Genomic DNA, 24,203 nt, shown 5'->3' with positions numbered 1-24,203 from the left:
CACCTGATGACAGCGTCGTATACAACATCCGACACACAAACGCACCATTTCCAAACAGAACAGATTTAATGTGTAGCAAAAGGCGATGCAGTTTTATCGGTCTCGCATTAACGATGCTGACTCGACAGCTAAAGGGTTTCCGTTTGCATGATCTGCTTCACAAGGTTCCCACAGGACGCCAGGAAAAACGTAAAACGGCCGTATTAAAACGTTTACATGGAATAACGTGGAATCTAGAAAGAAAAAAAAAAGGATTCCATGATTTTATATTTTTTGCCCTGGAAACTATAAAGGTTAAAAATATTTTCTAAAAAAAAAAGAAAAAGAAAAAGCGAACTAAATGAATAAGATCAGTCAGATTTAGTTTGGTTGAGAGGAGGATGATAATGGTCAGAGGCACTAGTTTAGGAGCGGAGACCGCTGGGGGGGGGGGGGGGGGGGGGCGGACGGACGGACGGACATCAGAATAAAAGCATCAATCATTATGCTGGAGGAGAGCCCTCCCTCTTATGAGCAACTGAACTTTGAGGTCCATCTTTTTACAGCAATCATAGTGACAGGGTTAAAAAGTTCAATGGCGCCCTCTGGCGGTGACAAAGAGCACTACACTAAAATGAGGTTCCGACAGACTGGCGTTTGGGGGGGGGGGGGGTGCGTAGCAGGCAGCATCAGCTGAGACAGGATTCAAGTGGCACAGATGACAGGTTAAGAGAAAGACTAGAAGGTATTTGTGACTCGATGTGTCACACAAAAATGTGCAATTTTTTTTTTAAGGGCGACAGTAGTCCGGCGGGTGGTCCACCAAAAACGGCAGGTCCCGCCCCCCCCCCTCGTCCAAAAAAGTCTGTTTCTTTTGGATCCCGCTCTTCAAACAGGAGGTACAAGAGGAGGAGCGGAGGGAGGCGTGACTCGCTCCTTCACAGGTCGCTCGGGTTCACAATGGTAAAGTCAGAGTCCTTGCTGTGGGTGGAGCCCCCGTCTGGACTGGAGGAGCCCGAGGTGAGGCCGGCCATCAGGGGGTCGTGGAAGGTCGCGGCCGCGCCCTCGGGCTCCATCCGGACCAAGCTACGCCCCCGCCTGTTGGGAGGGGTAGGCTCGGCCCCAGCCCCCCCTGCTCCGTCGGCGGCCTGCGGGTCCCCGTCCTGGGACACGAGGATGTATTCGTCCCAGGTTCTACCCTCCGAGCCGAGGGACGAGGCCACCTGCAGGAAAAACAGGAAGGGTCAACGTCTTCAGAGGCAACGAAGGTCAAACTCCAGGAAGCGCCTATTGTCAAGGTCACTGATCAATACTAGTTAATTAACCTGCTGCTCAGGTGGAGTCGTCGCCTGCTCTTCCTCCTCCTCCTCCTCCTCCTTCTCCTCTGTGCTCATGCCGCCATCCAGATTCGGGTCCCTGCTCTGCCCACCGTCTCCCGGCCGTTTGACGGAGCCCAGCGCCGTTTCCGCGGCAACCAAGGAGGTGTAGTGATCATCAGCGATGGTGATCTCCTCGTACTCCTCCGTCTCCAGCTGGCTCTGGTTGAAGCGGAGCGCTCCTTTGAGGATGTCTTTGATCTGGCAGGACGCAGCGGGGGGGGGGGGGGAATCGCCAATGTTTACAGCGGCGGACAAAACGAAGACGAATTTCAGAGAGTTGGGAAGCGTTTAATGCGAACTATTAGAGACCTGTTTGAGTCCAGCCAGGGACACCAGGACCTCGTCCTCCTTCTCCAGGTGCTCCTGCAGAATCACATCCTGGATCTTACCTGTGAGGACACAGGAAGCAGGCGGTTACCGATCGACCCAACCCATCTTCGAGGCTCTCGGTGTTTGAGCCGAGCGTTTCTGCTCCACTTACAAATGTGAGCGTTCATCATCCTGGCACAGTATTTGCTCATGGCCTCCAGGTCGTTGATCTGGCCTTGCAAGAACGATACCTGAGCTTCCAGGTCGTCCTCCTGTGGACAAGACAAAGCAATAACATGAAACGGAGCCTGACATCAAAGCGTAAACAGAAGAACAAGACGACGGAGAAACAGACGCGTGGAGAGCGAAGATGAATCGGCAGCGGGTCGATCGGGTCGATCGGCTCACCGGCTCTTTCTTGCTCCGAGAGCGAGCGATGCTGAAGAACGGCTCCTTCTTGGCGGCGGACAGCGGTGGGGGCGAAGCGCTGCCGTCGCTCCCTCTGGAGGACGGGGGCGGCGGGGAGGCGGCGGCCGGACCCCGCCCACCGGAGAGGCTTTCTATGCTGGGAGAGGAGTCGAGCGTTCTGGAGCTTTGGCCTGATGGAGGGAAGCGGAGGAGAGGAGAGGAGGAGAGGAGGAGACCTTCAGCACTTTAAAAGATGCCTGATAGAAGCTCACGGCCTTCACACGACGAGAACATGAGGTGCAGCTCAACAGCTGGATTTAAAAAGACTATAAGAACGGGCAAATAGGGATAAATGGAGGGGAATAATGAGATTATGTTAAATAGTTTTGATAAATAAATACATGAAATAAAGGAGCAGCAGAATACAACAAGGAATATAGTCTTTGAATTAGAATTAGACATTTTTTAGAATATAAATCAAATTATGCATTCATAAACTCACAGTAAAGGTTCACCCCTGAAAAGTAACCCGCCCCATCATAATTATGCTCTTACTCCATCTGGAAATAATGAATGGAACGTTAAGTAAACTGGCTCGAGCGAGTCTCGGTTGAATCTGAGGAAGAGGAGGGGTACAAAACGGGGGGGGGCACTTCAACACACGGCTGGGGCATTGACAAACACACGCTCACTTTCACCAATTATCCCGAGTGATTTTTTTTGGCCTGCGGGAGGAAGTCGGATTCCGTGCCGACAACCCAACCCACAGAGCGACAGCAGAAGCTCTGATTGGCCATCTGCTTTTGGGAGTCGGCCCAATGAAGGCTCCTGCTGCTGCTGCTCCGTGAATTATGCTGATTAATGCACCACTCAAATGCACGGTTATACGACCAATATGCATAAACCAGGATTATTCTGGGATGTGCAGAGGATTGAATTACTCTCCAGCGTTATGAACACAACACAAAACCCCCCAAAAAATACATCCAGTGTACCAAATAAAACGACACATAAAAAGCTTTTTGTGAACTGATCCTTTGGTTTTACGCTTCCAGTTTAAATTCCTCCTGTGGCGCCCTCTAATGGCCAGCAGATACCATTACATGCTCTGGAAACCAACACATGGACAACAAAACACAACCTCTGTAGAAATTCAGGCACAAATGAGGACAAATGAGAGGCGGGGCGGGTCCACACTAGTTGTTGCCATAGCAACGGTTACCTTGTGAAACCTGAGAGACTCCACCTGAAACTACATCTAACAGAGATGGTACTGGTACGTCCACACAAACCAGTGCAGTGCAGATTAGCATGCAGCTACTCTACAAGTTACAAACAACAACAAACAACAACAAACAACAACAACAACGCTTGATGTTGCCTTCCACAGTTCTGGATCACCTTTGCCGAGGTGGGCAGGCATGCTCTCCGATTTGAGCAGGCGGTAGTGCTGAGACTGGGTTTGGCTCTGGGTCGGAGGTCGGGCGTGGCCCGGCGGCGGCTCAGCTAGCGGGGGAGGCGAGACGGGCGGAGGCGCGGGCAGGGGGGGGGTGGACGATGAGGAGGAAGAGGAGAAGCGCGCCTCGCCGCCGACTGGTGAGACGCCGCTGGAGCCGGCCGCGATGGCCGGAGCGATGAGCTTCCTGCCGAAGCTCAGCAGGCTGCTGGAGACCTTGTTGATGTTGAGGGGGGGCGTTTTGTTGTGGGACACAGAGCTGGGAAGAGACAAAAATATATACGGAAGTGGTGAAAGAAACAAAAACACTGAGAACTGCTAAAACAAAATAGAGAGAATAATCTCACTGACATTTAAGTCTTCAAGATTTACCTGCTGACAAATTTGTTTTCAAACAACTTCCCACCCACAGCTTTGTGTAACAATAACGTCATGAAGAAAATAAAACTGTTGCTGATGGACTGCAAAGCTCATGCAAAGGCGGGGCACACCCTGGACAAGCCGCCATTTCATCGCAGGGCCACACACAGACAGACAATCAGTCACGCACACACCTATGAGCAATTTAGTGCAGCCAATTCACCTAATTTGCATGTTTTTGCTGGCGGGAGGAACCCGGAGAGAACCCGGAGAGAACCCGGAGAGAACCCACGCAGACACGGGGAGAACATTTAGCATCCGAAAAACATTTTCCCGGTTTGAGTTGTGAATCGGGGGCCTCTGTGGGCTACGGACGGCGATCCCACTACTCTGAAAACCATGACAACTAATGCACTACAGAACTACTACAGATGCAATTTAGACAAACGGGTGCAGCATTTCTGGACTCTTTAAGATAAGGAAACATAAAAGTTGAAATTTGCCCCAAATTCAAGCAAAACTCTGTTTTGTGTAAAACTAGAGAGAAACAATACCTTGTGTTGTACCGCGTCTTCATCAGGTCAGCCCCCCTTGTTTTGTAGTAATCCAGGTTCTGTTGGAACTGGTAGTTGACGGGGCGTGGATTGTTCTAGAGAAAGGAAGGATGGGGGGGGGGTTCTGAGCTTCCATGAAAAAGTAAGACATCAAACACACAACTATGTCAAGTAAAGACGAGTGCTTTGATGCTTTCTGAATCAGTCCATAAGCAATAAGCCTCTTTCTGCCACGTCAGCCTCCTCTAAGGATGAATTTAGGGCGATCAAGTCACCTAAACTGAATGTTCTGGAGGCGGGGAGAACATACGAACTCCACATAGATGGGAATCCATTTTTGGATATTGGATATTTGCACGTGATGAATGCCATCCCATTTCCCAGATAATTTCGACCACTAAACCTCGCGACAGCGTGCAGAATTCAAAAGAGGAACTCACTAAACCTCGCGACAGCGTGCAGAATTCAAAAGAGGAACTGGGACTGGGAATTATTGACTAAACACCACTATTATATAAACGCTTGCACGCATTATCATTGTCCGGTCCATCATTCCGGTGCGTTTGCTTGCTTACTTTGGGATCTCGGAGGAAGAGTGCTTTCTGCAGCAGAGAGTTGATGTCTCCTAGTGGAGGGTAGTGCATCAGCAGCCCCAAACAGGTCTGGAAGTTACTCGCAATGACTGAAACACAGAGAGGAAAGGCAATATTAGCGCGGCTGAAAAGCAGAAATCGACTCAAATATAGTTTGCTACAAAAGCTGCCACCATTTCCCCGGTTTCTTTAAACCAAGAGTAATCTTGAGAGCGTTCTAGATCTACATTTAAAATTATGAATCAACGTGGCGGCACTTCAGTCGGAGAGCCGCCATGCTTTTGTTTCAGTTTACGTTTTAATCCATCTTCATATTACCGGATCTTTTAAGCGTCCTCCTTTAATGTTGTCGTCTTTATGGAGCACGTCGTTAAGCGTACTTTTATTATTAGCATTAGCATTCGGCGCGTCAGCTGCTCAGTCCACAGGGCGTCACGTCTAACACATCAATATCACACTTGGAGCAATCGCATTAGAAAATAACTGAATAACTGAAAGTTTCATGGCGAAACTGGATTCAAATCGTCGAGAGGCGGAGCTTACGAGCGTCTCGGATGTAGAGCAGCATGGACACGAAGGTGTAGTCCACCAGATCCAGAGTGATGCTGTCGGCGAACAGGGCGTCCCACACCACCAGCAGGTCCTGCAGCGGAAACTCACGGCCAAACAGCAAGCGCACCCAGCGGCTGCGGGACGGGCGGACAGACAGACAGACGGACGGACAGACGGACACAGAGTGACTGCGCGTCTCCGGCTGCACGTCGGACGAACCGAACCGGAGGCCGCCACTGACATGCCGTAGATCTGCGGGGCGATCTCCAGCCGGTTGAGGTGCATGTGCAGCTCCACGTCGTGCCTCTTCACCAGCTGGTCCTGGATGCGGTTGACTTTGGTCACAATGGCGACAGACGGCCCGGCGTCCTGGGGGCGAGCAAACGGGATGCTGGTCAGCATCTCGTCTTTACCCTGGAGGAGGGGGGGGGGCAATTAAAACAACAACATTTTCTCCATCTGGGTTCACGTGATTAAATGGTCAGATTTAAGAGGCTGCTGTAAATCCCGCAGGTCCTCCTGCCGCGCGTTCCGGTTGCAAACATCTAAACGGGCTTTTATTTGATTAAATCTGGATTCACCGGCAGTTCAACGTCATTTTCAGTTCAAAAAAGCAAAATAAAGACACTGCACTTGGCATTACCACGGCAACCGGAGGCGTCTACCCTAAACCCAACAAAGGTTGAGGTTTTGAGTAACGGCGTATAAAAAAAACCTTTGAAGAGCTTCCTCAGCATCACGCCGTGTCATCTACGCAGTCGTTCTGGCGTAATCGGCCCCCTTTGTGTCACAATGAACATCCATTCCTGTAATTAGACCAAGTGAAAAGCGGCGCGTGACGTCAGACTGACCTTTCTCAATTCCCTCTCAAAGTTGGAGAACCATGGCTCTGCGGTCTCCATCAGTTGGGAGAACATGGCGCTGTGGAAGGAGGTGTGTGTGTGTGTGTGTGTGTGTGTGTGTGTGTGTGTGTGTGCGTGTGAGGGGGAAGAGGTGAGTATGAAGCAAACACAGATATGTAAGGCAGGAAAATAACCACTTGGCTGATGGTAGGAGAGCACTCACTAGGCGTCGTGCTCTAGGAACGCCGGGTTCAGCACACACTTCATCTCCTCGCTGCGGAAAGAAAAAGAAAGATTCCTAACACCGAGCTTCCTCCGAATAAACACAGAAACATTCTGGCTGCCGATTGGAGGAGATTCGGGTCTGGCGGCGTAAGAGATTCTGACCTGGGGCTGGTCGTCTCGTTGGCGTGCTGGAAGGCCTGGTGGTCGCAGTGCAGGACAAACACGATGGGAGCGAGCAGCTCGTGCATGCCCTGCAGGCCGCGGGGCCGACGGCAGGGGGGGGGGGGGGAGAAATTAGCGTCTTTAATAGTGATGCACGAGGTTTCTAATCCGCGGTGTCAGGTTTCATTTAGATATTATTAGCCGCCGCTCGGCCATGTGTCACCTCCAGTTTGTAAAAAAAAAAAAAAGAGAGGCTGCACTGGCAGTCCGTTCATTCGCCGTCACCCGAGGCGGACACTGATAATGACTTCCCCTTGTCTGAGCCCACTGGACACACACACACACGCGCGCGCACACACACACACACACACACACACACACAGTGCCTTTGATCTCTGGGCTGCTGCGCGTCAGACGTACCTGTTTGTACAGCAGCTGTTCATTTTCTCGGGCGTAGCAGAACAGAATGTCCGTCAGCTTCGTCCTCACATCGTCGCCCTGGAAGTAACGGATCTCAGGGAACCTGATGAATATACGAGAGAGGCGGGAATGGTCTTTTATGACACCGCGACGCGTGGCAAGAAATTAGACGCAGAGCGAATGATGGCGAAACTGACGTTCTCAACACGTCCTGTTTGATCATCCCCTTCAGCTCTTTGTCTTGGAAGAATTTATTCCACAGGCTCTGGACGGGAGACATATGACAAATAACCGTTACTAACGTAACAACAGCCGATCCTGGGGGGGGGGGCTCTGAGAAATCAATCAATTCATTACAAAAAGAGACCCAAAACCCTACAAGGGACACGTCCTCCATTCCTGCCTGGGCCAGTGCGTGTGATATTATCAATGATCAAAACCGTCGTTAAAGGAAGACAAATCTCCCTCCATCCAAAATCAAGAGAGAAAACGAGGAGGAGGATGCACGCACGCACACACACACTCACACTCACCCCCTCATCCTGGGATAACGGGTTGTTGACCCCCAGGTCCTGCTGGCCTTTAGCCTTGCGAGGGTTGGTGATGTGCTGTGACACAACAAATACACCCACAAACAAACAAACAAACAAACAAACACCATAGAGGCGTCAATAATGGCCATTCCGTGTAACAAATGTCGGTTTCTATCCCGAAGCGAGTTTTATTTCATTAAAGGTTTGCTGCAGTTCGGCGAGGAGCAAAATAAGAGTTAAATTATCAGTAAAGAATTTGCAGGTCGCTCACAGACACGAAAAGCGTCCGTGGCTTCAGACGAGCACGTCAAACATTTTAGTGACCACACGGTGGCGCTCTCACCGTCTCCTTGATCTTCTCGTACTGGTTCCGGAGCTCCATGGTCTCGCTGATCCACTGCTCCTTGTCCTCTGGAAGAGCCTCCAGGTACAACTGCAGGCAAGGCGGCGCACAATTTACCGCAAAACAACCACAACAACCAAATCCCCTTTCAAACTTTACTCTCGGACGACTCTTTCCACCGAAGGAACATCCGCAGGCTGCCAGAACCGCGTCCGAAAGCTCCTTTAATCAAACGTGATCGGCCCGGGCTCGCTCCGTTTGGCTAGTTACCTTCCAGCACACGCTCCGAAAGCGGCTGCTCCGCAGCCTGCCGCTGACGCCGGCCTGCCGGCTCCTGGCCAGGTAATTACTGTTGAGGAACAAGTCGTCCCATTCTTTCCTGCGCGGGACGCAGAGGAGATTCATGAGCTTCTCAGCAGAAACTGGGAACGGTATTCCATCCGATGTGTCAACCAGACGTACGCCGGGAAGCTGGAGCGATGAGTTACTGCCAAGAGTTTACGGCACATCGTAAAAAAAAAAAAACTCCTCACCTGTAGGAGAGGAAGGTCGAGGGCCGGTGCGAGGAAGATCCTCCTGGTAAAAACAGAGAGACGACGCGAACAGGGAGAGAAACGGGAGCCAGGTTATTGCAACGCTTGTGAAAACAGAAATCCTGACGGAAAATGGCCCATTTATGGTTTTCAAATGGCCGGGAAATTTATTTCCCCTCCTTTGCGAGCCGTTTACCGGAGCAGGAAAGGGCCGGGAGCCGGGAGAGTGACAGCGCCGCCGTCCCTCCTCTTTTGTCTTTATTGGCGGTAATAAGTCTAATTTGGCCCTCAGGTGAAAACATGCACTCAAGTCAGAGAGCTGTCCATCAACATTAGGCACAGGAGTGGGATCGCTCCGCGGGGACGCTCGGCATGAATATTCAGCAGTTACACAACGTTTTCTTTTCTCGCACACGTAAACAGAAAAACAACCTCAACCTGGGGGCGTCGCCAAGAACGACTGACGCAGACCAGCAAGCTAAAAAAAAAAAAAAAAAAGTCTCTCTTTCTAGCTTTAACAAATGGGAAAAGGATGCAGAAAGCGAGAGGTCGTGTTCTGGGTAACGTACTGCTGTGGTTCTTGTTGAAATGATGCAGTGGGTCAGCTACCTCCTGCTGCTCGTCCCTCTGGAGCGGGTGGCACGTCTCGAAATTGGGGTGCTGCATGACGGCGGCCCAGCTGGACCTGGAGAGACAAGACGGAAGCCCGAATTAAATCACAGCGATAAGAACATAATCTAAAACTACGTCACATCACATCATTCACTGGAACACAGACAGCAACCCAAACCCGGTTAGCTTTAGCTTCTCTTTCACCTGGAAAAACGAATCCTCTAATGTTCCCCAAAGGGGAAACGGTGCCATTTACACGTGTCCAAACGGCTCACTCTCAGGACTTACTGTTAGTCTTGTGATTCCTCTCACCCAAGACCAATCACCCTATCTGTGAAAAGATAGGAGGAGAAGAAATGAATCGACTCCACCAGGAAGTTAAAATATCGTTTTCCTGAAGCGCCAGGAAGCAGCAGCCAGCAGGAAATGTGTTAGTCGGACAAATCACGTATCAAAACGACTTTATTTTTCGAGCAACATCTCACACAGCCCGGCTTGAAGCGTTTCTTTGTTTTTGGTAAAGCATCGTGTGACTATTTGTTACACGTTTGTGTGTTTTTTTTGCCATGAAACCTTAGTGGGAAATTATGAGGAGTTCTTGACCACCTTCTTAGATTTTATTGAAAGTATTAAAGACAACGATTTTAGCAGACAACCAGGAGCAGCAAACAAAAGATGAAAGAATGTTTGTCATCCCAAAAGGTCAAACCCATTAGTGAAAAATGTGTTCACTATAAATACCAAGGTCTAAAATACACACAAGGATCCTTGCCAGGTTAACCTTGAGCCGACGCTCTTCTTCCAAAACTACTCCTGGAAACTTTCACAATCTAGATTAACCGGTTTGTCATCCGGTTTGGGATTATTCCACGTTTCTGAATGTGGTTTATCCAAATGCACGCGCCTACAGAACAGCACGCTCCCAATGAGCATTGTGCTTTCCTTTGCTTTATTAATTGTGGAAATAGCAGCACAAAAAGGCATTTCTTAAACCTATTAGCCATGTAAATGGAACACCGCTCAATAAATCATTTCCACACTCCATCAAAGCAGAAATTATTTTATATGCATAATGTATGCGCCTGTTTTCTTGGCAAACATCTGTTCTCCTCGAAGACTAATGCTCTCTAAGTCTGAGGGATTTTCTCCCCTCTCTCATAAAGAGGATATTATCCCCCCGTGTAATAATCGGAACTAATTCACAACTGTACCGAAATAGGGAAGAATGATGCGAATAGATATCTCCAATAATAGCCGCCTTTCTCAGATGCACAAAATTGGCACGAAAGATTGATCAAACTCTCCTGAGATAATACAGACAGAAACATCTGTGAGTTTTTATCCATAGCATCACAATTCGAGTAAAATTTGCTTCGCATAGAGGGGCGGGAGATTATTAGAACCACTTTCCCCTCAGACTCGCTGGCACGTCTTGGCAGTACTTTTCAAAAAGGAATTTGAAACTTTTTAAGAGGCCTTCACAGGTTTCTGTGTGTGTGTGTGTGTGTGTGTGTGTGTGTGTGTGTGTGTGTGTGCAAGCCTTTTGTGACTGACTAAAAGACGATACACGTTAAAAATAAAATAAAGGCCTTTGCCAGGTTAGCACAATCTTGCCGGAAGCCATTCTTCCTCCGAGCACCTCCATTACTTCTTCACAGACTCGATCCCAACTTTACATTATAATCAAGGCAAATTAGCTTCTGCATAATTTAATCCGCAACACCTGGAGACGCCTCAATAATTCAAAACACGAAATCTTTCATGAAATAATCAAATCAATACATAATGGAACGCATAAATAAATCAAAAGACAAATAACACTGCATCCATCTGTTCGGGGGGGTGGGGGGGTGGAGGATCCGTTTCTGGGATTCGCAGCAACGGCCTCTGACGTTAAATCCAAACCGTAGCCTTAAATGACGTTAAGATTTCTCAACATTCCCTTTATCAAAGTTACCGACCTCACTGTTAGGAGAAACAATGCATGTTTCGGATCGTGTAAAGCACACCCAGCGAGTTGGACCACATTGTCCTGAACGTCCTCTTTCTGTAAGGCGGATCCATTTTTCCACCTTCCTTAAATGCACGTTGACACTTAATAAGGTGCTGCGACTTCCCTCTGCTCGTTTGTTCATTCTGGCCTCCGTCATTGGACGCAGGAGAATATGCAGGAGCAAGTTTTGTTTGTTCACATGTGCACTTTAATCAAAGGGAAACGGCAAAAGGTCACATGATCAGCAAGAGGCTAAGAACATGCAAGAATCTTTACCCTGGAAAAATACCAGAAAGGTTTCTTTGACTGATCCATCAAATACACGACAGTAGTTTAAACCTAATGAATATGTCTGCATGCAAAAACTACAGGGAAGTGCAGAGGAAAAAAAATGAAAATATACCCTCATTACCTCCACATTTGCTTTATTTATTTAAAATGAGCTTTTACACCTGTCAAAAACAATTTAACCATAAAATAACCATTAAAAGGAACGTGTTGTTGTTTGGGTTGCAGGAAGTGCAGCCCACAGGACAAAGTGTTAGCTAACCGTTGCACAAGAGGAACATAAAATCACGGAAGAAACCTTTGATCGATCGGGAACTAATTAATTCATTGGCAGAAACACTCCCACCAGAGTTACCCAATTCAGACGTGAAACAAATGTCAGCTGCTGCTGCCCCCACCAACAGTAAAATATAGTTAGATTACTTGTTTCCCCTCCACTCCCCTCTTAGTCAAAAAGCTTTTTCTCTCATCTGGGACGCAGACATTTGTTCCGACCTGGTTCTCTGATGCGTGGAGCGGTGCGTGAAGCCGCAGTGGAGGCAGGCAGTGCTACAGTGCTAGCTTCTTACCAAACAGAACGTTCTTACATTTGCTCGGCAGGGAGGCTAAAGGCCTACAAAAAACACGCTACAGAGCGAGCCTGTCACGAATGGAAACGGGCTTTCTTCAACCCACTGCTCCGATAAACTGAGGTACGGGGGGGGGGGGGGCAGTCGGTGTCCATCTTCACCCCCCCCCCCCCCCCCCAAGGGTGATGACAGCCAACCGGATTACCGACGCAGGCTGGGGGCCAAACGCCGAAGCACTAGCTTTTATACTACGTACGCTAACAGCGCTAATTGACGAACAATTGCTAAGCGAAACTAACTACAGATAGCAGCTAAGCTAAATGGACGCTAGCTTAGCAAGTTGGGACCGAACCCAACGCAGAGGCCCGTCGCGTCGTGTCGACCCTCAACCCGTATGACGCGCGCGCGCGCGCCCGCGGGAGGTGGCATCAGAACACGCTGCGGGACATATGAGGTACCTGTTCTGATCACGCAGGGCTCCTCATTCTGCTGTCCCGCACTGTGCGCCGATTTGTAAACAACAGCGGCGGGTCAGGCGGGATGTGCTGACGATCAGCTGACTGATCACGTGACCAGGCTGAGGCTGAGGCTGCGGCTCCGCCCCCTCCCCACGCTTGAACAGACACGCTTCTGTGTCGCGTGACCGGATCAGAACCGGAAGTGTGGGACACTTCGCAGATCCCAAACAATGATTATTATTAATTATTACAGTATATATTTTGTGTAATTAAGTGTACCTCAGTATAAATGAAGTTGTGCAGTTAACGAACTGTTTATTTGTCTTGTTCAGAAGTCTTTTATTTTATACAAACTCTTGAAAAGCCATGGAAAATAAGCATTCCACAAAGAATAGGGCTATTAATTGTTTTGCTTTTTTGTAATCTTGTGTCGTTTTAACAGGTCAAAAAAAATATACAAAGGCTGGTTTAAACAGTAGGACTCCCCCATCCCCAGTCCAGAACTGTGCTGCTGCAGGATGATTCCAAAAACGTCGTGCACAGAAAGAACGGACTGAGAATCCCCTTGAGCTGCTTTTACCCATGCAGGAATAAACTTGTTCCCAGTCACGGCTTTAGGAGCATCTGCGTTTTTTAGCAGATTTTTTCCACGTTTTTCTCCGATAAACTATAATTTCCTGCGGCGTTCGCGACTTTATTTTGCGCTATATTCGGCGTGGCAATACTGTGTAAAAAGTAGAACCGCATGCAGTGAATGATGACAGGCAGCTGTCAATCATAGTGAAAAGTCAGAGTATTTTTTAACATAAATTTGAGGTCACAGTAACAATGACCATCATCGCCATTACCATCATCATCATCATCACAAGAATGGCATTTCAAGAGCATTATTATGGATAATATCTCTGCTGATGAGGCTGTCACGGCCCATTGTTGGTCCCGTCCTAAAGTATCGCCATGGAAACAGATAATAGAAACAGCTTTCATTGAGTTATTCTATAATGCTATCCTGACTAAATGGTGCACCGTGAAAAGTCCCAAGGAGAGACAAATGACAGTCGGGGGGGGCAGAGAGGGAGGCGTAAACACAGATTGCATGGAGCAGCTGAGAGGAGCACAAGAAGAACAAGGAAGGGGTGGAAGACAGAAAAGACGAGCCGCAGCGAGGGACATGAAGAACGGAGACAAGGCCCGAGAGAGAGCCCTGCTCAGCAACACAGAAGTCTGTTGTGTTGTTGGCAACCAAGGACAGCAATTCACCAAAGCAGCGTCACAAAGGAGGAAATCACCAGCACTGACTCGACGACAACAGACAGCAGACTGATGAAATCTTTAATCAGTCAGTTAGCAAGGCGTCTCTTAAAATAGTGGCCTGTTAAAGGAGCTTCATCTCCAATTTGCTTCTCTGGTTTGCTATATATTTAAATCTAATCTCATATATCCCAATGAAATATTTCCAAAGTGCAAATGTGCATTTGCTAACATGAAGAAGAAGAAAATCATCCTGTTATTTGAGAGCAGGAATAGCGTTCGGCCTCCCTCCCCGGTTAGCTCAGCCTCCGTGTGTTAAGATGTTGTTGAGTTTTTAAACCTGCTTCTTCCTGGTTAAAAACAGCACTGAGGAAGAGTGTTTGTCCATCGATTTATTCAGCAGGGCTGAAATCGTCGATTCCGACTGCGATAAATGTCTCACAAATCCAGCTTTATACCATTTGTTTGAAAAGCGATGCTCATCATGAACACACAGCAACAGACGAACTCAAACGTGAGGATGTAAAACATGAAGGAAGCTTTTCAACTTCAATGCCGGATCCAGAGTAACAGATTGGCAGTCTCTGCAAGGCAATTCTGGCGTGAACATTTCTCCAACTTCAGATCAGTCCAGCAGCTACAATGATACATACCGTATATTTACACGGAAACAACGTGCTCTGGCATCGTCTGCACAGGAAGTCACAGTTATTTACTGCCTCTGGTAGGGGGGGGGGGGGGGGTCCTCAAATCTCCCTGCACCGTCTCTGGGCCGACATCAACAAGCTTCCAGGCTTAACCGTTATAAAGTAATTCACTTTTTTACTCTTTCTACACGTATCTATTTCAGACTCTGGCACCACAACATCGTGAGTCATTATTCATGTAGTATTTAGACGCAGCTCTCCTGCTCCTCCTTCATAGGGGGCGTGGTTTGAGTGCCCGCATCCAATTCTTTCAAAACAGTTACTTCATTCGGGTCTTTTCGTGCCCGCTTCCCCTCCTCCATTTCTTTTGTAGTTTTCGCACCACCTTCCTCCTCCTGCTCCTCGGCAGTTCTTTGTGCCTGGCACCGCCCCCCCTCTGTGCAGGCAGGCTCCTCGTCCTGGCCGTGTTTCGGGTTCTGGCTGTGGTACTGAAGATGGTCGTGGTCTTCCTGGCTGTTGAAGAATCTTCGGATGGCGTGCCTCGACAGGCCCAGCTGAGCTGACAGGGTGTGAACCGCCTCCTCGTCCGGGTTGAGGCCCACATCCTGAATGAAGCTCTGCAGGATTCCCAGAGCTTCGTGGGACACCCTAAACGCCTCGCCTTTGACCTCATCTCCACCGTGGACCTCATTACTCGCCCCTGAACAAACGCCAGCTCTTCCTCGATCCTCGTCCCTCACGCTCTGCCACTTCATGGGGAGCTTCTCCTCAACCCCGCCTTCCTTATTGTCGCCATCAGTCTCTGGGATCCCTTCTCCACCCACCTTTCCATCCCTTCCGAGCTCATCGCCTTCTGGACTCTCGTCCCGCAGCATAACAGCGCCGCCCCAGTCGCCTCCCGAGCTTCTCCGCCCCCCCTCAACCCAATCTCTGCTGTCCCCTTTCTCCTCGTTGCTGCTGCCCCTGTCTTGCAAATGTATTCTCATATGACCCCAAATGCCCCCGGCCTCTGACTCGGCTGGCGATGCGGCGCACGGTTGCCGTGGAGACAGGTGAGGCCATGCCTCGGGCTGCCGTGGCTGATGAGGCTGGTGATGGTGTTGCTGTGGCAGTGGGGAGTTTTGTTGGTACTGAGGAGGAAAAAAAGACATGAGAAGCTTGTGAATAAGTATAGAATCAAACATATTGAACTGACTGATGTTTATGAATATGATGCTTCGTTTGTAATTGATTCTCATGGGAGTTCTGCCCAACCTGAATGGACACACTCGTTCTTCCCGTGAATTGTGGTCTGCAGGGTTTCCACATTTGCAGCTGTGTGCACACGAAACCTTCATGTCTTGCCGTTAATGAGAACATAAACTGTTTTCACAAACACCAGATGCACTCCCATTTTTTAAAATGCGCTAACTGTGAGTCTGTGCTGTAATCAAGGCATCAATTCATGTATGAAGAGAAAAAACAACAGCTAATCAGCCACACGGATCACTGCTTAATGTGGTAATCATCTTTTTTAATTACATTTTTTGGCTTTTAGCTGCTTTTACTGTTCTTCTTTTCAACCGCGCATCCCTGAGATCTGGCGATATTCATTATGATGCTTTCAAATCGCTGCTAGAATTCATTTTATGGCATTTTTTTCCTCACTTTTCTTAAAACATATGTCCTAAAAAAAGTAATGTCTCAATCCCTGCTGACAATTACTTTAAAAGAAAAAGTTATGATTGGTTGTCTTTGAATAACTCCTGTTCATTCTGGTGTGGGCTCACCAGTGCACTGTCGCTGCTGAGCAGGCTAAGCCTGTCAATGCAGTGCTGCTGTGTGGTGGTGTTGCCGCTCTCCTGTTCGTAGATGGCGTCTCTTTCAGTCGGGGCCAGGCTGAGGAACCGGCGGATCATGCACAGGTTCTCCCAAAGAGTCCGATTCTCGGGGCTGGGGTCCTCTTTCCAGCGCAGGAGCTCACACAGCCAGCCCTGGAGCAAGAAAGGCAACCTCGGCATTTATACGCTACACATAAACATTTAGCGGGGTTTGTACCGCTCTATGTAACTGTGAGCACATAAAGGTGTGGACCATTGCATCTGAGGTGACCCTAAAGATGACCCTGAACGCCTCACAGCCAGAGAAAGCGAGAACGAAGTCTTAATCTGTGATTGACCTATTATTTAAAGCTGCTTATTCTCGTGCCATGGATATAACATGACCATTAGCCAGCCCATTTGGAGTCAATATTTCTGTTAATCAGTTCATTAATTAGTGAATATTTCTGCATCAACAAGCTCATTTACTTTATATGTTTATGTGCAGCTGGGCTTTGACCCAGTTCAGAATGTGACGCTTACGTTATTGACACCTGCCACACACAGAAACCTCAAAACACAACCTCACTGATGAAGGAAATACGTGGTAATAATGGAAAGTATTTTACTTTTCCCACTAATCTAGAAGGGATTTCATGTTGTTAAGCTTCTTGTTGTAAATATTCAAAAATGGTGAAATAATGCAGCAATTTTGACGATTCGCTACTGGCACAGCCAAAAGATGATATTTTCTTATTAGCTTATTTTTTTTGTCATCATGAGGGAAGACATTTGTGAGCAGTAAAGACGAGCAAGACTCACATTTTGTTAACTGGGGCATGATTACATTTACAAGCAGGCTGTGACACACACACACACACACACACACACACACACCTGGCTGTAGCCCAAGTTTACTACACAATGCTATCCAGATGCACAGCGATGATAGGATGATAGGAGAAGGGAGATTCAGCATGGCACTGTCTGCCAAAGCAGCAGATAACACAGAGATATAGGGAGAGAGAGAACAGGGGGAGAGAGAGAGAGAGAGAGAGAGAGAGAGAGAGAGAGAGAGAGAGAGAGAGAGAGAGAGAGGGAGAAAGAGAGAGAAACCAATGAAAAGATCGGAAAACAACCCCGGGGGATGTGGACCACCTGTCTGTACTGGCATGGCCGCTGAATGACCTCCAGATATTTTCACGATGAGAAGAAAGAAAGAAAGAAAGAAAGAAAGAAAGAAAGAAAGAAAGAAAGAAAGAAAGAAAGAAAGAGAAAGAAAGAAAGAAAGAAAGAGGCAGAGGATGAAATGAAAATCCCTCCATTCCATGAAGGGAAATTATCCTCAAAACAAAAGGCAATAACAAGCTTATGGAGCCGCCATAAAAATGAGAACAATAAACACTCAAATCTGTGTGTGTGTGTGTGTGTGTGCTTGTACGTGTTTGTGGGCGTCTGTGTGCACACTGTATGTATGTCTACGCGCACGAATAAGTGGCGTGTACGTGCGCACACGTTTTTGTATGGTGACTATTAAAGCGATAATTTAGGACACAATTGCAGCGTGATGCACTGATGAGAGTCCTCTGCAGAGTACAGCTGCTGCTTGATTACCCCCCCCCCCCCCCATACACACACACACACACACACACACACACACACCAGCTCTGGATGGATCCACCAGAGAAGCAGAATTTGAATCTTTCTGTGTTTAAAACTAAAAGTCGTTTTCAGATTTCTGTTCAGCTATACCTGACTCTTGGAGGCGGCCACCTTGGCAAACAGCGCCTGCGACACTTTGGCCCTCTTCATCTCGTGCTGAATCTCCTCGTAGATAGAGGCGCTGATGTTGAGAACGCAACTGTCTGTCCTCAGCCCTCTGTCTCCAGTAACCGGGGACAGTCTCGCCTGAATGGAAGAACAGTGGTGTTAAAATAGTCTGACCAGGCCTTCAGGAAGTGCACATTTGTGAGCGGTGCCTTGATCTCCGACGCTGGAGCGGCTGCAACAAAGAGGGCGTGATGGGAGTGCGCGTGAATTGATTCACAATAAAGCGTCTCGCTGGCAGGAGGAGCAGCTGGCAACCTTTCGATGGCAGACGGCCGCATGTGGCTGCATGTACCATCGTCAGGGCAACAAAGGGAACAGGAAGTTCACCGTAACAAACTGGGGGGGAGGGGACGGACGATAAAGATGAAAAACAAAATGTCATGAAGAAATGGCAAGAGGAAGCTGTTAGGATCTGTTTACTGACACCGCTCATAGTCACCTTTATTAGAGCTGCAGCAGAAATGAGAAAGAGAATTAAAGAAAAGAAAAGAAGCCCTGTGATATCTAATATTTCTTAAGTGTTCGTTGCTAGGTGATCCGGTCTCGTCTTTAAATCAGCGAACATAAAAGTCACATTTTGTGTGTGATGATGACAAATCACGCAAGGAATCTGCAGCATCAAACATCGACAGCAAGTGTATTCTCTAAGACACCTTTTTTAATTGATTTGATTTTAAATGCATTATTTTCAACAAATGTTTGGACTGTGCCTTTGTCTTTCAGGCTTTCTGCCGGCTGACCTGTGTGGGTCTCGGGGGGGTTTTATTGCAGCTGGGGGAGAATCCAGTCTGACTCCTGTCTTTCTCCTCCTGGTAAATGCGATCCCTCTCGGCCTCTGGCACCTGCAGGAAGCTGGACATGGCCCTCAGGTTGACCAGCAGGGACTGGGAGGCGTGCACGGGGTCCTCCTCCTTCCGCAGGATCTCTGAGAGCAAGCCCTGATCGAGGTGCACAGACACACACACACACACATCAATACTTATTGATTAGCATGAGCAAGACCGCACAATAATATATGCATGAAATGCTGCATCCATTCAGACATATTGGATTTGTTACCCTCAAAATACTGTTGCTATGGTAACCATATTATGAGGGTTCTGATTAAAATTATGCTGGTCATAATTTGTCAAAATGAAGCATTTTTAAACATAGGGGCACACACTTACTTGTTTTTTTTGTATATGCAAAGAGGAATAGAACTCATATCTGCATGAACCATTGAAATAAGGAAGCAAATATACACATTTTGGACTTTGTGAGTTCAGTTTGACGACAGATACAGAGACCTCATCTATTATTGTAATGTGAAGAGCAAAAATAAGAAGTCTCTCACATGCATGCAAAGGAATTTGCAGAAACTTCTCTAAACCAAATCTGGAGCCCATTAAATGAGTCGCCGTGTGAAGTTCCTGTGGTTTAGTATATTTCATAACCATATAAGATACAAAGCTGCCAGTCTGTGCTAAGCGCATCATTCGCCTGTAGAGCTAACATTATCCTGCACGTGCATGCAACCTTTTAAAAATCAAATGCAGATTGTTGATCTTCCCCTTTTACTCTGGCATGGACGTGGAAGAAGGAGAAACAGCCTCTTTATTCAAATCGTGGATCATCTTTGGATCCGCCCGATGGAAACCCCCGACTTCAGAATTGATGATGAAGGCGTGAATAAAACGCTCCCCTTTGCGTCTATATGGCAGCTTGGCATCACGCCCAACTTGTATGGCTGGCACTGAAGCACCTTGGACTTGGCAACGGGAGGGGGGGAATCATGGGGGTGGATAATAACTCGCTCTGCTTATTGTGATGGAAATGATAATGACGGTAATAATCATAATAACAATGGGTGCAGCCTGTCCCCTGAGCCCTGTTTCTGGGTGGGTGTGGCAGAGAATGCGAGATGATGGATGCAGATAACGTCGCATCTCAGTCTTACAGGCGATGGCGGAGGGAGATACGGACACAAGATGAGGGAGGAGGCAGTGGAAGGAGAAAGGGAAAGACTGCCAAAGAGATGGATTCACAATTAGAGGTAGAGATTCAATTAATAGACGGGGCTTCCAGAATGAGGTGAGATGGAGGGGAAATTATATAGAGGAAGAGGTGGAGGCGGGGGGGGGGCAGCATTTCTCCAAGGGTTTGTATTTAGTTGGCCCAGCAGCTGCTTTAATGCTGGCACCAGCTTTGTGCTGCAGAGAGTTGGCACAAACACACACATGCTAAAGGTGGGAGGAGGGGGGGGGGGGCACTGCGGCAAAGGCCACGCCAATGTGCCAAGAACACGCTTACCTGCGACAGCAACACATCCAAACATCTGTGTTCCGTACCTGCGTCCGGTTGAAGGCCACCCGGGCGAACACGGCTTGGGAGATCCCCGCTCTCTTCAGCTCCTCCCTCACGCAGTGGTAAATGTCATTTGACACATCTGCCGAGCCGGCTGAAATGTGGCTTTGGGGCCCGACTGCAGGGCCTCCCCCTGGGCCACATTGCGCCTGCTGCTGGGTTTGGGAGTCAGCGGGTTGGGAGAAGACCAGGGCGGGAGCTCTTCCTACGGGCGGGTGGTTGAGATACTGCTGTGGAGATGGCGAGAGACCCTGGCCAGCCAGCAATCGGCTCACAGCGTACTGCTGGTTGAAAAACTGGGCCATCACAAGCTGCTGGTTGACTATTTGGGAGCTGAGAGGCTGGGTTACCAACCTGTGAGTGTGCAGGCTGAGTGGGGGGTGGGCACATATGTTGGCTACCTCGCCATGAGAGAAAAGAAGGTTGGCGCTCTGATCAGTTGGGCTACTTGTGACTGACTGCTGGGTGAAGGTGATCTGAGTGGGTTGGTCCAGGAAGCTGTCGGTCTCTGGGGCAGGAAAAGGAAATCCATTCAACACTGATGTTCCATCCATGCTGGGGGGGGGGGGTAATTCTAAAAGACATTGCTGCTCTTTTTTTGGGGTCAAGTTCCAGCTTCTTCCATTTTTATCCTTCGTATGTCCGTTATCTCGAACATCTCTTACATATAAAACGTACATTTTTTAATCTCAGGATGAACTTTCCCCTGACAAACATAATATCAGGTAGCTCGAGCCGGACATTTTGCATTAGATGCTTTCAGTCTGCCGATTACAAAAAAAAATACAGAAATATTTGTGTATTCTTAGGCATGTTTATTCAGCATTTGCATGAGTTTCTATAGCGAGTATGATTTTTGTACAAAGAGTACAAGCTTTGAAATGCTCACCCTTGAAGCATTTGGTCTTCTTGAAGCTCTTGTACCACCGACCAAACTCGTGACACTTGGCAGCTGAGACATTTGCATAGTAAGTGCTATTTACAATGGATGATATCATGCTCTGAAACAGAGGGGGGAAAGACAATAGGAATTCATTACGTTTCCAAAGACTCCTGCCATGGGCGGCCTGGCCTGGGTGTCTCAGCTGTTCACACGCCTGATATTAATGAACTCAGATCTGCGTTATTAAAAACACCCCCCAGGTAAATAGGATAATAAAGACTGATGAAGTGTATCTGTGTTTGAGCTCCTTGTGTGCATCTATGTGTGTATATACAGTACCGGTATATATATATATGTGTATATATATATGTGTGTGTGTACGTGTGCAATCAACAAAACATAAGCGGTCATTAGAGACTATGACTTTCACACACACACACACACACACACACACACACACACAGTTTTTCCCCAAAGACCATCATCTTCTGCAATCTTTCCATCTGATTACACCTTTCATCTTCTTATATTTATTTTAATCTTCTTCTCGCAAACAAGAGAAAGGGGGGGGGGGGGGGGTGATAAAGGGATTGATAGGAGAGAGAGGGAGTGAAAGAGAGACAGTGATGGGGAGGGAAGATATGTGAGGGGGGGAGGCTCGTATCAGACCTGCAGAGAAGGAGGGAATCCGGAGAAGACGGAGAGAGAGAGCGATAGCGAGCGAATTCCTTTTTGTTTTTTATATCAGACTGTCGATGTCCTTTGCTCCCCTCAGGCCACAAAATAACAGAGAGGGGACCTTGATCCATTACGAGTATTCATGAAGAGGCCCGTCTACCCCAGAACAGTCCGTCATTAAGGTGGACTCATTTCGGCAGTTGTGTCGGCATCGATTAAATTATCACACCAGAAAAACAGATGGGATTGTGTTAAAGGCAGATTTGGATGTTCTTGCTGACTCAGGAGAGACTGCAGAAAGAAGAAAATGTCAGATTGACAGAGATGGACCGAAGTATTTTGATATGATGGACAGACAGACAGACAGACAGACAGCGTGGCAGGCAGACAGGCTGGCAATGGCAAGAACTGAGATAGACAGACAGCCCAGACGGAAATGCTTCTTAGTAGATACCATCTCTCTTTATCTGTCTCTGCAAAAACAGCTTATCTACTCTGCAGCCGTCACTTCCTGTCTCACGACTGGACCGGCACACATCCATTAAAGGACAAGCAGGCAGAGACGCACACACACACACACACACACAGAGCATGCAACTTTAAGCTCAACGTGTAGCTGCAAGGTCCTCTCTGTCCCGCCCTGTGTGTGTGTGTGTGTGTGTGTGTGTGTGTGTGTGTGTGTTTGTACTTGGGACAGTGGACACTCCTTAGCCAGGGTGCTCTGGTTCATGTCCCTGAGGAGCTCCTTCAGAGCGTTTCTCACTGTGGAGTGACTCCACTGCTCGGCTGGCAGATCCTCCAGATTTGGACAGCTAGAAAAAAAGAAGTCAGTTCAAAGCCCTTAAACGCAGCACTTTGATGCGTTTAAGTTCAAAGGGAGAGTCTCTCTTCACAAAGCGCCTGTCAGGAACGCCCAGCGGTGAACGAAGGTGAACAACCTACCGATTTATATACAGATTTTTTTTTTTGTCATGTCACAGCAGGACAGTCACAGGAGTAAATCGTTAAATGAATGCCGTGTGGCTTCCTCTGTGATATGTCAAAGCCTCCGCTGTGGAGGAGGCTCAGATTAGCATCACTATTTTTATTTTTTTAATCTTCCGGTGATAAATATGCTGCATTGTCCCACGAAGGATCCGACCCAGGATCCATAACCGTGAGTGTCACGGGGGGAATAATACATAACAAAAAAACAACCATCAAAAAAAAAAGGGAAGCGTTGCTAATAATAAAAAAAAAACATGCAGGAAATAACTTTTTTATGTCCGTCACTATTAAAATGCTCGTTAACGGTCACTGCCAACAACCAAATGAAAACATTCGTTCAACTTGATCTGCATGACATTAAAACAGATAAGAATTTCAGGCCTCTCTGTGGGTCTGATCGGGTCGGACGCTCCTCGGTTGTGTGACGTACTTCAAACAAACTATAGGGATGGATGGGAAGCAAATCGATGGGTTTAGGACCATCAGCTCCCCGTACCTGTGCAGCTGTATCTTCAGGGTGATAACATGGTGAACATCCTGCAGCATATCGGCCACTGTGGCATCGGCAGCGTCGGTCACAGAGGACAGAGGAAGCGGGTTCCACTTGCCGACCTGGATCAAACCTGAGCAACAAACACACACACACACACACACACACACACAGAAGTGAAACCTGTGAGACAACAATGGGCTTGTTTCCCCTTCATGCTATAGCGTGCGCTGTGTGTACCTTTGGCCTGTGCAGCAGAGCTGTGCGAGTAGCCTAGCGTTAGCAGGGCCATCTCGATCAGCTGGTTAAACAGCAGGTCCCGCTTCACCAACACGAACTCTGCATGCTCTTCCTTCCTTTCCCTCTCCAGGGGGCTTTCCTTGTGCTCCACCACGCAGAACACCGGCAGCAGGCTCCCTTGAGGTGTTGGACATAAATTATGGGAACTTTGTATCCTAAACTCAACTGTGTGTCTATTTTCTGAGCCACGTATCGGCTCTTGTGTACCTTTGCTGTGCCAGCTCTTGCTCTGTGGCCTCGCTGTGTTGGGTTTCTGGGCCGGGCAGGGGTTTTTGGCCAAAGGGCTCCCCTGCCTGCTCCTCTCCTGGGTCGAGGGTCCCGCTCCGTTTTGTTCCATTCGAGCCAGTTTGGCAGGAGGGGGCCGGGGGTCTCCAATGGAATCGCGGCCCTCGGGTTTTTTGGCTCCGTTACACAGGACATCCAT

The 24,203-nt window shown here is 48.2% G+C and overlaps 2 protein-coding genes across 2 annotated transcripts; both read right to left on the bottom strand.

Annotated features, from left to right (window-relative positions):
* Positions 1–47: 47 nt before the first annotated feature.
* Positions 48–9,314, bottom strand: tbc1d5 (TBC1 domain family, member 5). The gene is made up of 20 exons (XM_068747143.1): positions 9,218–9,314; positions 8,649–8,691; positions 8,386–8,494; positions 8,116–8,205; positions 7,773–7,847; positions 7,437–7,504; positions 7,240–7,342; positions 6,820–6,908; positions 6,656–6,706; positions 6,442–6,511; positions 5,832–6,004; positions 5,582–5,724; positions 5,021–5,127; positions 4,446–4,540; positions 3,477–3,790; positions 2,076–2,266; positions 1,840–1,936; positions 1,668–1,747; positions 1,305–1,556; positions 48–1,202 (listed from the first exon to the last, which is right to left on the bottom strand). Exons 1-20 carry the CDS (start codon positions 9,312–9,314, stop codon positions 918–920), a joined length of 2,532 nt encoding a protein of 843 aa, XP_068603244.1. The 3' UTR covers positions 48–917.
* Positions 9,315–14,711: 5,397 nt separating this feature from the next.
* On the bottom strand, positions 14,712–24,203 carry satb1a (SATB homeobox 1a). The gene is made up of 10 exons (XM_068747142.1): positions 23,987–24,203; positions 23,720–23,896; positions 23,473–23,612; positions 22,691–22,828; positions 21,331–21,442; positions 20,426–20,949; positions 18,836–19,033; positions 18,018–18,173; positions 16,236–16,439; positions 14,712–15,596 (listed from the first exon to the last, which is right to left on the bottom strand). The coding sequence occupies exons 1-10, from the start codon at positions 24,201–24,203 to the stop codon at positions 14,712–14,714; spliced, it is 2,751 nt and encodes a 916-aa protein (XP_068603243.1).

This window comes from Brachionichthys hirsutus, chromosome 13, assembly GCF_040956055.1.
Source record: "Brachionichthys hirsutus isolate HB-005 chromosome 13, CSIRO-AGI_Bhir_v1, whole genome shotgun sequence".
NCBI classification, from domain to species: Eukaryota; Metazoa; Chordata; class Actinopteri; order Lophiiformes; family Brachionichthyidae; genus Brachionichthys; species Brachionichthys hirsutus.
The sequence above is the reverse complement of the archived record's forward strand: the minus strand, read 5'-3'. Positions and strand labels throughout refer to the sequence as shown.